This window comes from Peromyscus maniculatus, chromosome 16 (genome assembly GCF_049852395.1).
Source record: "Peromyscus maniculatus bairdii isolate BWxNUB_F1_BW_parent chromosome 16, HU_Pman_BW_mat_3.1, whole genome shotgun sequence".
Classification (NCBI taxonomy): domain Eukaryota; kingdom Metazoa; phylum Chordata; class Mammalia; order Rodentia; family Cricetidae; genus Peromyscus; species Peromyscus maniculatus.
In genome coordinates, this window is record NC_134867.1 from 60,192,615 (window position 1) to 60,205,298 (window position 12,684).

The 12,684-nt window shown below is 45.2% G+C and overlaps 1 protein-coding gene across 3 annotated transcripts in view; it reads right to left on the reverse strand.

Moving 5' to 3' along the window:
• Agpat4 (1-acylglycerol-3-phosphate O-acyltransferase 4) overlaps positions 1–12,684 on the reverse strand; it is a 107,253-nt gene that overhangs the window by 64,856 nt on the left and 29,713 nt on the right. For 2 of the 3 annotated variants that reach the window (XM_042262399.2, XM_006978021.4), the window contains exon 2: positions 6,366–6,628. The exons of the other annotated variant lie outside the window; for it this stretch is intronic. In XM_042262399.2, the coding sequence (XP_042118333.1) occupies positions 6,366–6,543 (178 nt within the window). In that variant the 5' untranslated portion in view covers positions 6,544–6,628. The remainder of the gene's footprint in view (positions 1–6,365; positions 6,629–12,684) is intronic. 3 annotated transcript variants of the gene reach the window in all.

Sequence of the window (12,684 nt, forward strand, 5' to 3'; positions counted from 1 at the left end):
ACCACTATAGATGCCTTAATACCAGAACCGAATGAAGGTGGCCTAGGAAGGCACACCACGTGGTACGGGCTGAATGGGTGTTTGCATCCAATAAACCACAGACGATGGATTAAAGACTCCTAGTCGTCCGATTCCGTGAACATTCCTGACGTATATGTAAAACCCTCCAATACAAGCATCAGAAGCAGTATCAGATGTATGTGGGAACTCCGAGCTGGTAAAGGGATCCTGAGGAAAGAAAGATGTGGATGTCACGTTTTTCCCTCATAAGTATTTTTGAAATTTACAAAATATGGCACATAAGGGATGATGGGATTGCAAGATGGCTGACTCAAGTGCTGGAAGTGTTTCTCTCCACAACCAAGCAGGGAAACAAATATCAAACAGCTGTTCTCACTGTGTCAGGCAGAACCCCACAGTCCTGGGGGGGAATGCAGGGGTGCACAGAACAGGGCCACTCATTGGCTTATAAAGGGACTGAGTTACATAACGCCTTTCTTCCATACATCCCAGAGGTTATCCCTAAAGCAAGAGGGATTGCTCAGTAAGCAGACAGATACCGAGAGCGTGCCTGCTGGCGGGGAGGGGCATGCAGCCTTTGCTATACTGCTACATGGCTCTATGGGATAGCCTGCCATATACTACGCCTGACCCGGATCCATGCTACAAAACTCCATCTTGAGACATGCCCAGCAGGGCTTCTGTGAAGCAACCTGGCAGCTGTCTCCAACTACTTCATCTCGGCTCTTAAACCAGCCAGGTGGCCCTGTTACACTCCCACACCACAGGAAGCAACAGGCTGCCATCCTAAGTAGCTCAGTCCATGGGGCCCCCCTGGGAAAGCAGGCAGGTGGTTGTGTCTACCCACACTTTCCCCCCAGGAAGCAACTGAGATGCCTCCTAAGCAGCTCAGCCCACAGAGACACCTGGGGAGTAGACAGATGGTCCCGCTTACCCATCTTTGAACCTGGGGAACAGCTAGTCAGCTTGCCAGGAAAAGCTTAATCTATCATGTGTCCTGGGAGGTAGTCAAGCTGGGCCACTCACCATCCATGGCCTGGAAGGTATCTAGCCTTCCTTGAGCTTCTTGGCCGACCCAGACACCAGGAAGCAGCTAGGATGCCCTCCCTGAGCAGGCTGCCAGTCCCCTTCCCCCACACCCTTAGCCTTACAGAAAGGTTCTGCAAAGACACCTTCCCAGCTCAGACACAGAGACAGGAAACTACCCTGGCCATCAGTGTGGTCCTCACACTCTACAATGTACACACCCTCCCCACTTGGACACAACACCGACATGTGTTTACTGACCCCAAAGGCAATCAACACTACAGTCAGGGCAGTCAGAGAACTGTTCCACTTTCCAGAAATTTCCGACAGACAGACAGACAGACAGACAGACAGACAGACAGACAGACACACACACACACACACACACACACACACACACACACGTTGCCAACGTTTATTACAGCTCATGACGCTGCTCAGGCAACTACTGTGCCAACTTCAGAACAAGGCCAACATGGCGTACTCAAGCCACGCCCCACACGGAGCTGGAAGAGCGTCTTTTACCACGGGAGTCACCCTACAAAACCAGGGGAGCTAACTGACCCACTGCATGTGCAAATGGCAATGTAGAGGCACAAGATAAAGAAACGACGATACACGAGAGGCGACCACACTTCTCAGGAAACATGGTAACTCTCCTTCCAGTAGACTAGAAAATGAAAGTGATGGATTACCTAAAAAGAATTCAAAATAGGAGTTATAAAGACAATTCAAAATTGCTTGAAACAAATAAAAATGGAAATGCAATATACTAAATCCTTGGGGATAAATCCAAAGCTGAACTAAGAGGGAGAGCTTGCAGAAACAATCACCTATATCAAATATAGAGAAAAGATTCAGGTAATCAACCCAAGGATACAAATCCAGGAGCTAAAAAAAAATGAGCATAAAAAACAAACCTAAACTTGGTGGAAGAAAAGTAACAGAGACCAGAGAAGAAACAAACAGAATGGAGATAATAGGAAAGATAAATGAAACAAACCTGGCCTTGTTTACGAAGTTTTACAAAAACAAAATGAATGTTTCGCTGCACTAACCGAGCAAAACAGAGAAGTCCACAACAACTAAAGCAGGGAGGAGAAAGGAGACTCGAACCTGTGCCACAGAAACAAAGGTCATCAGGGACTGTTCCGAAGAGCTAGCCGCCAACAACTTGGATGATCTAGAAGAACGGCTACATTTCTGGAACGTACAAGCTGCCAAAAGTGAACCAGAAAACCTGAAAGGAAAACAGTGAACTGCAGGAGAGAACCGGTGAGTCAGAGTCTCCCGAGGAAGAAAAGCCGGCCCAACGCTTCAATTTTACCAAGCTCTTTACCAAGAACTGACGCTGTATTTTCTCAAATTACAAAGGAAAAAACAAACAAAAACAGAAACAGAAGAAACCTTTCCATGCTTATTCTATCAGGCCAACATTATTGTAATACCAAAATTGAAACTACAAAAAAAGAAAAAGAAAGGAAGGAGAGAAGGAAGGAGAGAAAGAAAGAAGAAACTACAGACCAATGTCCCCTATGAAAACATACAAAAATTCTTGATAAAATAGCCAACAACAACCAATATATATATATATATATGATCCAAAAGATTATATACCATGATTTACCTCAGGAATGCAAGAATAGTTTAACAAAATAAAATCAATGAACATAGTAATCCATTACATCATAGGATGAAGGCCAAAAACCTGTAGTTATCTCAAATAGGTACAAAAAAAAGCATTTTATAAAATCCAGTATCGCTTCCTGATTAAACTGTCCCCACCCTAATTACATACAGAAGGAATGTGCTTCAGTGAACACAGAACCTTAGCCAACAACTTCCATGAGGCTGCGCTTCTTTCCTCTAGGTCAAGAACGGGCAATCTACTTTCACCACTCTACCTTAGCATTGGAAGTCTCACCTAGGGCAGTAACATAAAGACTAATGGCATCTAAGAAAAAGGAGGGGCTAATTATCCCTGTTCACAGATGACATGATTTTAGATATAGAGAAAAACTAAAGGCTCCACCAAAAGCAAACAAAACACCCCAGTAGACGGACAAACAATCAGGTTGTGAGACACAAAACTGACACATAAAAATCAGCAGCAGCACTGTACAACCACAGTGAAGCAGCTCGGGGAGAAATCAGAAAGCCATCTCACACACAAGGGCCGAGAAAAAAATAAAACACGGAGGGAAAAACCTAGCCCAGGAGTCACGTGATCTCTACAATGAAAACCACAAAACCCGGGCTAAAGGAATGGAGGAGGGGGCGGAGGGGGCAGCTGAGTGGCGCAGTGCTTATGTGTCAGGCCTGAGGCCTTCATCAGCACCACCAAAGAGGAAAGAAAAGTTAGAGGGGGCACACACACGTGTGTGCACACACAGAGAAGGACATTCCGTGTGCATGAGAGAATATTGTTAAAATATCCATACGACCCAAATGGAATACACAGATGTAATATAACAAATACCACTGGCATTCTTCTCAGAAATAGAAAACAAACAAAATACTCACTCATAAAATGTGTATGGAACAAGAGACTCTCCATAGCCAAAGCATTTGTGAGCCAAGGGGCAAAGGGACAATTGTGAGCAGAGGAGTATAGCCCAACTTCAAACATTCCACAAAGTCACGGCACTAAAGCAGCCGAGTGCTGGCCTAGGATAGATCCCTACCCCAAGAGAACAGAACAGAACCTGAGAAGAAAACCGTGTTTACAGCACTGACTGGCAACCAAGGCATACATCAGAGAAAGCGGTCTCCTAGATACTTGGTATCGGGAAAACTGGGTGTCCAAAGGCAGGAGAATGAAACCAACACATCTTTCGCCATGTACGGAATCAACTCAGAGTGGAGGCTTAAATGTGAGACCAGAAACTGCAAAATTACTAGAAGAAAGCGGAGAGGAAACGTCTTGTGACGTGGGTCTCCAGACAAGGGACACACACATCAAAAGCAGAATTTGGAAATGGCAATTGTAACAAGCTTAAAAGCTTCTCCATGTGGGTGTACTTGTAGAGGCGGCGTAATGGCATGGGAGGAGAAGCACGAAGACTAATTGTGTATTGTGTGGTTGCAGAGTGTGCAGAGAGGACCTGAAATGTTCCCAACACAAAGAAGTAAAAAGTGCGTGAGATGATGGATGTACCCGCTACCCCGCTTTGGGTATGTGTAACAAGGCACTGCATAGACCGTACAAACATATATGATCATTGTGTCAATTAAAAGTATATGGGGCTGGATAGATGGTGCAGTTATCCACAGGGTACACTCCAGCTCTTGCAGAGGACTGGAGTCCAGTTCCCAGCACCTAAGTCAGAAGACTCACAACCACCTGTAACTCCAGTTCCAGGGAATCTGATGGAGTCTCCTGGCCTCGATGGGCATCATCTACACTCACATGCACAAATGTGCACACAGGTACACACACACTGGAAGATAATAAAGCTGGGCACGGTAACACATTCAGGAGTTGGGGAAGTCAGATTACCAAGCTCGAAGCTAGATTGAATTATATAGTGGCACCCTGTCTCAAAAACAAAAGCAAAATAAAAACCACCAGTAGAGGACTTCCTGTTGTAAGAAGCAGGTTTAGGCTTAACTTCATTGTTCTTTGTTTCGGAAAGATAATAGTTCTGTCTCTTGGCCATAATCTAAGGTTACGCGGATATTCTCATGGCTTAGTTGAATGAAAGAGGCCATATTTTGAATATATTTTCAGTCATATATATATATATATATATATATATATATATATACATATATATAATTGATAATGAAACAGTATTTTCTAGGTTAGGGAATAATTATCAGCTTAACATTCATCAGTACAGAACTCACCACTAGATGTTGCAATATACTGATACCTTGCTTTCATTGTGGAAGCTCTGGCCAAGTGAGTTATGTGTCAACGGCTTAGCACAAACACACACACACATACACACACACAAGCATGCACAGACACACATACATATGTGCATATACGTGTGTATACACACAACATGAAGAAAGCTAAGCATGTTTGGTGGGTTATATGAACATGAATTTCCTGGCTACAATATTGTACTCCAATGATCTACTACGACAGGGCTAATCTTAGTTCTTAACTTGACTAAGTCTGGAATCAACTAAAAACCCAAGTGGCTAGACACACCTGTGGGGGATTTTTAGTTATGTGAATCTTTTGAGATAGAATGACCGACCTTAACTCCAGGTCTTTTGAGGTGGGAAGACCCATCCTAAATCCAGGCCACCCTTCTCATGGCAGCCTATATAAAGGACATGGAAGAAGGAAGCTTTTGCTCTTTGCCTGCTTGCCTCGTTCTCACTGGTGAGTTTATCTGTCCTGCTGCTGAGCATTCCTTCCCTGGCATCAGAGCCTAGAGCCTACTTCTTGGGGAGTCCGACACACACTGAAGACCAGTTGAGACATCCAGCCTCATGGACTGGACAACTATTGGAATCTTGAAACTTCCACTGAGAAACAGCCATTATTGGACTAGCTGACCCACAGCCATAAACCACTCAAGTCGTGTGTGTGTGTGTGTGTGTGTGTGTGTGTGTGTGTGTGTGTGCCATATATAGGCATATATGTGACTTGTTAGAGTGAATAAGTTATTAGACTTATTAGAATATATATATCCTCTAGAGATCCCTGACTAATACAGCTACCTGCGGTTAATGGGAACCAGTGCAAGGTGCTTGGGTGTAGAGTCAAGTTCATCCCTTTTTTCCCTTACATCACCCTGTAGGGAATTTGGGACTTCACTGTTTTGTCTCTTACAACTCCGCATTCGTCTATGATGCTCACAAAATAAGAAGGAAAAAACAAAGTCAGGGAGAGAACGATGGCATGTATGTCGCCATTTAGTTTTTAAAGACGCATATATTCTTGACTTCCAGCAAACCAAACCACACCGAAGGTGCGTGTGAACTGTGTATCTACCCACAGACCCAGAGAGATCCCCCTGCTCTCGGGTATACACCAGCCATACACGACTACCATCAGGACAACGAAGCAAAAACGGACTACTCACTTCTGAGAAGGAAGGTGGGAGAAGCGGCTACAGAAGCTATATTTACTGTCCCCAGTTCGCCCTTCCTGGCTGAACAGCTTTGTGCTACTGGCATTTCTCACTGGCAGGATAATTTTTTTTTTGGTAGCGTGGGGGAAAAAATGGGCATTTCAGATCTAAAGCAACCAAGAGCGAGACACAGCAGCCCAGCCCAGCGAATGCGTGTGATGAGCCTCCCATCTCAGGGAAGAAGCAAGCACGCACGAACAAAGGAAGGAGGGGCGCGGGTCTTACGGCTGGAGACGCAGTAGCACAGTCGGCCATTGATCTTGCGGAACAGCTGCTTGTCGATGGGCCAGAGGACCAGTGTGCACAGCTGGATGGCGTTGACGATGAGCCCCGAGGCGATGAACACGTAGCAGAAGACCAGGTGACATAGAAACTGGGATTTCAGCAGCCCGATGAGGTCCATGACGTGGGAGGGGTTCTCAAAATAGAGAAATGGGTATGGTGGGATAGCTCCAGGAGGGAGAGAGATCCGGGGCTCAGGACAGTGTCTGAAACACATGAACGGCAGACATTAGCAAAAGCGTGGTGTGCTTTAGATTCCAGCTAACACACTTGCAGGAAGAGGATAGGCTGGAAGGTAAAAGTTGACTGACTCTTCTTTATACGGTCTTGCTTCTTTTTTTTTTTTTTTTTTTTTTTTTTTTTTTTTTTTTTTTTTTTTTTGGTTTTTCGAGACAGGGTTTCTCTGTGTAGCTTTGCGCCTTTCCTGGAGCTCACTTGGTAGCCCAGGCTGGCCTCGAACTCACAGAGATCCACCTGCCTCTGCCTCCCGAGTGCTGGGATTAAAGGCGTGCGCCACCAACGCCCGGCCACGGTCTTGCTTCTTATCTGGCACAGTCTGGGCCCTAGTCGGGCAATCTTCCCTTGAATCCTCCCAGCAGCCTTTGGGGTTGGTACCTTTATAATAGGTAAGGAACCAGGCCTGGAAAAGGGAAGCGACTAGACCAAGGTCATTCAAGTCGCCATTCAAACAGCAGCCATGGTGGCACAGATTCCCAGACTCACGGAGTGGCCCCTCCTCGGGGCCTTCCTCAGGCGACACAGCACTACCCAACCCTTCCCCATCTCCCTCTGCTTGCTTTCCTACGGACCTGACCTCACCTCTCCCTGCTGGCAGGACTTCCCTGAACTCAAGATTATCGTTGACATTGGAGGGTCACCAGGGACCTCCAGCTGCGCTTGGCTCTACCCTCAAGCGCCTTAGACTAGTTCCCATCTACTCCAGTGGACAATTCAATCTGCCATTAAGTTGCCTGCTGTCCTAATTGGGACTGTGGAGCTCATCTTCTCTCCCAGTACCTTATGCCAATCCTCAGTGTATGGTTGTAATGCCATTCATATATACACATATATATACATATACATACATGCATATACATATAAAAATTTGTGCAGATATGTGTGTACCCACTCCATAAGAGTTGTTAAGTCAGAAAGAAACTCAGCCTGCCCAGAGAGGCCAGACTCATCATGGGGCCATTAACCAGCCTCTAGATCTGGAACAAAAAAATTAAGTGACCTCACAGTTCAGCAGAAAGGGCCTTGGAAGGAAGGGTGGAGGCAGACTCGCTTCTCCTAGGAGCCAAGATGACTGCAGACTACCTAGAAAAGCCTCAAGCTTTAGGAGAAAATTCCTCACAGCTGGCAAAGGGTAAAATCGTTCATTTGCTATCATGCCAAAGATGACCAATCTGAGGACGTTCACATCTATTAGTTTATCCTAGACTCCCAGGAGGCTTTTGTTTTCGGACTGGGTCTCATGTACCCCAGGCTGACCTCAAGCTCACTGAGTAGCCAAGAATGGTGACCTTGAACTCCTGACCCTCCTGCTCCCACCTCCTGAATGCTGGGATTATGGGTGTGTGCCAACTCACCAGATTTATGCGGTTCTGGGGGTGAATCCCAGAGCTTCAGGCATGCAAGGCAAGGACTCTACCAACTGAACCATTTTTCAGAGCAAGGAATGGGGTAGTTCCCAGGCTGGGTGATGATTTAAGGTCACGGCAATTGATAGCTGATTTTAGGGCTTCAGTCTCTCTGCCCTGCACCTGTCTGGGCTGTGCTGCCCCTAGACTGTGAGCATGGCATTGTTCCCCCAGTCTCAGAACTCTTCTCCGTGAAGCGGCTCACACATTTCCCAAAGGGCAAAAGACAGGGTGGCCTGCAATGAAGTTCAGTCACAAAGGACACTGGGGGGTGGGGGAATGGAAACAGGGACTCAATTTTAGGTCACCTGTGCGGACTTTAAGGTGGTCTTGACAGTGAGGAAGGGCACAGGAGGAATCCTGATACTTGCTAAGGATTTCAGGGAGGTACCTGCAAGCCTGTGCAATTCCCAGACCTTTCTGGAAGGAGAGAAATGTATGGGGAGAGCAGGCCCAATACCTTAGCAGTCAGCTTGGCACAGCAGACATGGCCCATCCTCTGGGTCACAGGTGCTCCACTCTGGCTTTCGGGTTGCAATCTCCAACCCTGCACTTTGGTCCTTCCCACATTTACTCCCAGACATTCCCAGCCTGTGAAACTTCCTCCGTGGTTTCAACACACCCCATCCCATTCTCTTTGGAACTATAGCATGAAACTAGCAGCTTGCTCTGCTCTAACTGGACGTCAGTGACCACATACTGTGGTGAGATTTTGTTTGTGATCTAACAAATAAAGCTTACCTGAAGATCAGATTTTAGAGCCCAGCCACTAGTTAGCCATTGAGGCCAGGCAGTGATGGTGTATACTTTTAATCCCAGCACTTGAGAGGCAGAAGCAGACGGATCTCTGAGTTCTACACAAGATTGATCCAGTCTAAAAGGGAAACAGAGCCAGGCAGTGGTGGCACACACCTTTGATCCCAGCCCTTGGGATCTCACGCCTTTAATCCCAGCACTAGGGAGGTAGAGACAGGAAGTGACATGGCTGGGCAGAGAGAGGACTGTAAGGCAGGAGGAGACAGGAGCTCAGGTTCCTTTTGGCTGGGGAGTTGGTGGGGTGAGAGGTGGCTGTGCCTTGTTCCTTTGTCTCTCTGATCTTTCAGCATTTACCCCGAAATCTGGCTCCAGGTTTTTACTGCGACCAATTAGGATTCATGCTACAACATACCCAGAGGTACCTCACACAGGCTACGGCCTGGCGACATTAGCAGTTAAATGTTGAACAGCCCCGGAACTTATTCACTGTTCCTGCCTTAACCACAAATAGCGTCAAAACAATCTGGGCACAAGTAAGTTTAAGTCTTCATTGGGTTTCGGGGGTCTAACATTGTGAGAATTTGACAAATCCCTTGCCTTGAGGACTGGACACTCAGAAAAAGAAGTCGCTGGTAAGTGATGTATAGGGATTAAATGTTGGCTTCCTCACTGTTCTGCTCAATGTCAGGAATCAAGTTTCCTCTCTCCACTGTTAAATTCCAAGAACTATCACACCCTCTGGTAAACCTTCTCTGCTGGCACACTAGCCAGCGTCTAACATGGTGCCAGTGATGTTAAGGGACGTCATACATATTGACATGTCATAAGAGGAATCAGAGAGGCCTTAGCTTCTCTGGGTTGGCTTGTTAATGGCCACATATGTTTTCACGTGTGTTAAGGTATAGGTAAAGACTTGGGGGTTCCCTGGGTAGCTTGGATTTGAAGCTGTGATCTAGTGGTTACTCCATTTTAATCAAAATTCTAAAGGAGATAATGTTTCTTGGCTCTGTGGAACTTAATTTGACTTCCACAGTCTGGATGAGGTTTGTCCACCAGAGATTCATGTTCTAGATGCTTGGTCCTCAGCGTGTTGATGTTCAGGTGGTAGAAGCTTTGATGGGGGGGGGCGTCTAGAGGAAGGTGGCTAGGTCATGGGGGGAATTGCCCTTGGAAGAGATTACCGTAAGTCTCATGGGATACGCTAGTTCTCTGGAGAGTTCTCAGTTTCTGGTTTCCTGTCTTGACAGGTGAACTTTGACTCTCACATGTGTCCACCATCGTGAGGGCACCCGCCATAATGCCAGCACCATGTGCCGGCTAGTCTTATGTCAACTTGACACACAGACTAGAGTTGTCTGAAAGGACAGCGCCTCAAACAAGAAAATGCCTCCATGAGATCCAGCTGTAAGGCATTTTCTTAATTAGTGATTGATGGGCGAGAGCCCAACCGATGGTGGGTGGGGCCATCCCTGGGGCAGGTGGTCCTGGGTTCTATAAGAAAGTAGGCTGAGCAAGCCATAGGAAGCAAGTCAGTAAGCAGCACCCTCCACGGCCTCTGCATCAGCTCCTGCCTCCAGGTTCCTGCCCTGTTTGGGTTCCTGTCCTGACTTCCTTTGATGATGAACAACAATATGGAAGTGTAAGCCAAATCAACCCTTTCCTCCCCAACTTACATTTTGGTCATGATGTTTCACCACTGCAATAGAAACCCTGACTAAGACAACCAAAAGCCAAGGAGAAGCAGAACCCCCAGAACTGAAAATTAGGGAAATCTTTTTTCTTGATACATCATTCAGGTTCTAGTATTTGTTATAGAGATAGAAAATAACCTAATACAGAGTTTATCAAACTTATATGTAAAACAAAATAAGTCAGATAATCACCTGAAGAATAATGTGAAAGAGAGGGAAAGAGGGAGGGAGAGGAGGGGGAGAGAGAGAGTGAGAGAGAGCACTATATCATTAGAGAGGCAATCAGGTGCGTCTAATGTGGAAAAGATGATATGAATGTTAATTCCAGAAAGAAGCTTGGGGGACTTGCCATTCTGAATTAAAAAGAACTTTCTCTTCTAAATGTGGCAATTAGCCAATTTCACATCAGGCTGAGAAAAGATGGTATAAATATCTAAACCGAGATGAAAATAGCGAGAGAGAAAACATTGTAAGATACTTTGCCTATTTTTTTTCACCTTCGAAGTCCTTAGAATATGTGGGAAATCATCGCAGTAAAACCACTCGTGTGGTCTATTATCTTATGAGGCAAGAGTATGACAGAATTGCACACTACTTCTGAGAACATCCAAGCAATAACTTACGGGATTCAGAGATCAACACATAACTACGAAGCTGTTTCTAAGTTATAACTTTGTAAATAAAGATGCAAGTGATAAACAAAGTGACAGTGACTTAACCTCCTCAGCCATAAGTTTCCCCATAGATGAATCAGCATGAGGCAGGTGTAAGGAGAGAGGTGGTAGATGATAGATAGATAGGCAGACAGACAGATAGATAGACAGACATAGATAGATAGATAGATAGATAGATAGATAGATAGATAGATAGATAGATGAATGACAGATCCATAGTAATTACAGATGATAGATCAAGGGTAGGTAGATATAGATTGGTGATAAAGAGGTGATTGGTCAATAATAGATTTACAAATAGATGATAGATGCATAGGTTGTAGTAGATAAATGATAGATGGGTGATAGATGGTAAATAAAGAGATAAATAGATATATATAGAGAGATGATAGGTAATAGACATAGATGACACATAATAAGTGACAGATGATGATAGATGATAGAAGATAGATGATAGAGAGATAGATGATAGATAGATAGATAGATAGATAGATAGATAGATAGATAGATAGATAATAGACAGGTAGATAGATGATAAATAGAAGTGAGATGATAGATGATAGAGAGATAGACAGAAAGATAGATAGATAGATAGATAGATAGATAGATAGATAGATAGATAGATAGATAGATAGATAGATAGATGATAGATAGATAGATAATAGACAGGTAGATAGATGATAAATAGAAGTGAGATGATAGATGATAGAGAGATAGATAGACAGAAAGATAGATGGCAGATGATAGAAGATAAGATTATTGATGATAGAGAAATAGATAGATAGATAGATAGATAGATAGATAGATAGATAGATAGATAGACAGACAGACAGATAGAGACAAAGAGATCGAACTCACCTCTCCTCTATGTTCCATCCACAGCCCTCTACTAACTGTGCCCTGACTAGTAGAGGAGTTATGGCTTAGTTCTGTGATTTACTGTTTTTGCAGAATGAGACCTGAACCTGGCAGCTCAGACCCAAATCCAAGCTCGGCCACTTCCCAGTCTGTCAGTTTCTCTCTGTGAAATCAGAGTGGCTCCATCCTCCCAGGCGGTTGTGAGGGTGAAGAGAATGGCATGTCTGAGATACGAGGGCGATACTACAGCAAGGAAGTTCTCTCGCTTCCAATAAAGCGAGCGAGCAAGGAGGAAGTGGCTAAGACAGAGTAGTGTGGTGTTTCTGAGGAAGTTGTGGGCTGGGGCGGACTGTCTTCCTCCTCTTAGTTAGATCCTCCATCCATCTTACTTAGACGATGGTGTCTCCTCGGTGTATCTCGAAGCAGGTCACATTGCCCATTCTCCATGCTTTCACTCTCATCTATGCTTCCTGGCAGGGACTTGGGATGGGAGATGATGCTCCTCAAACACTCTAAGGACCAGGCAGGTAAGACGGCTCCAGGGTTAAGAGCACTAGCTGTTCCTACAGAGGACCTGGGTTCAAGTCCCAGCACACACATAGGGGCTCTCAAGCATCTGCCACTCCCATTCTAGAGATTC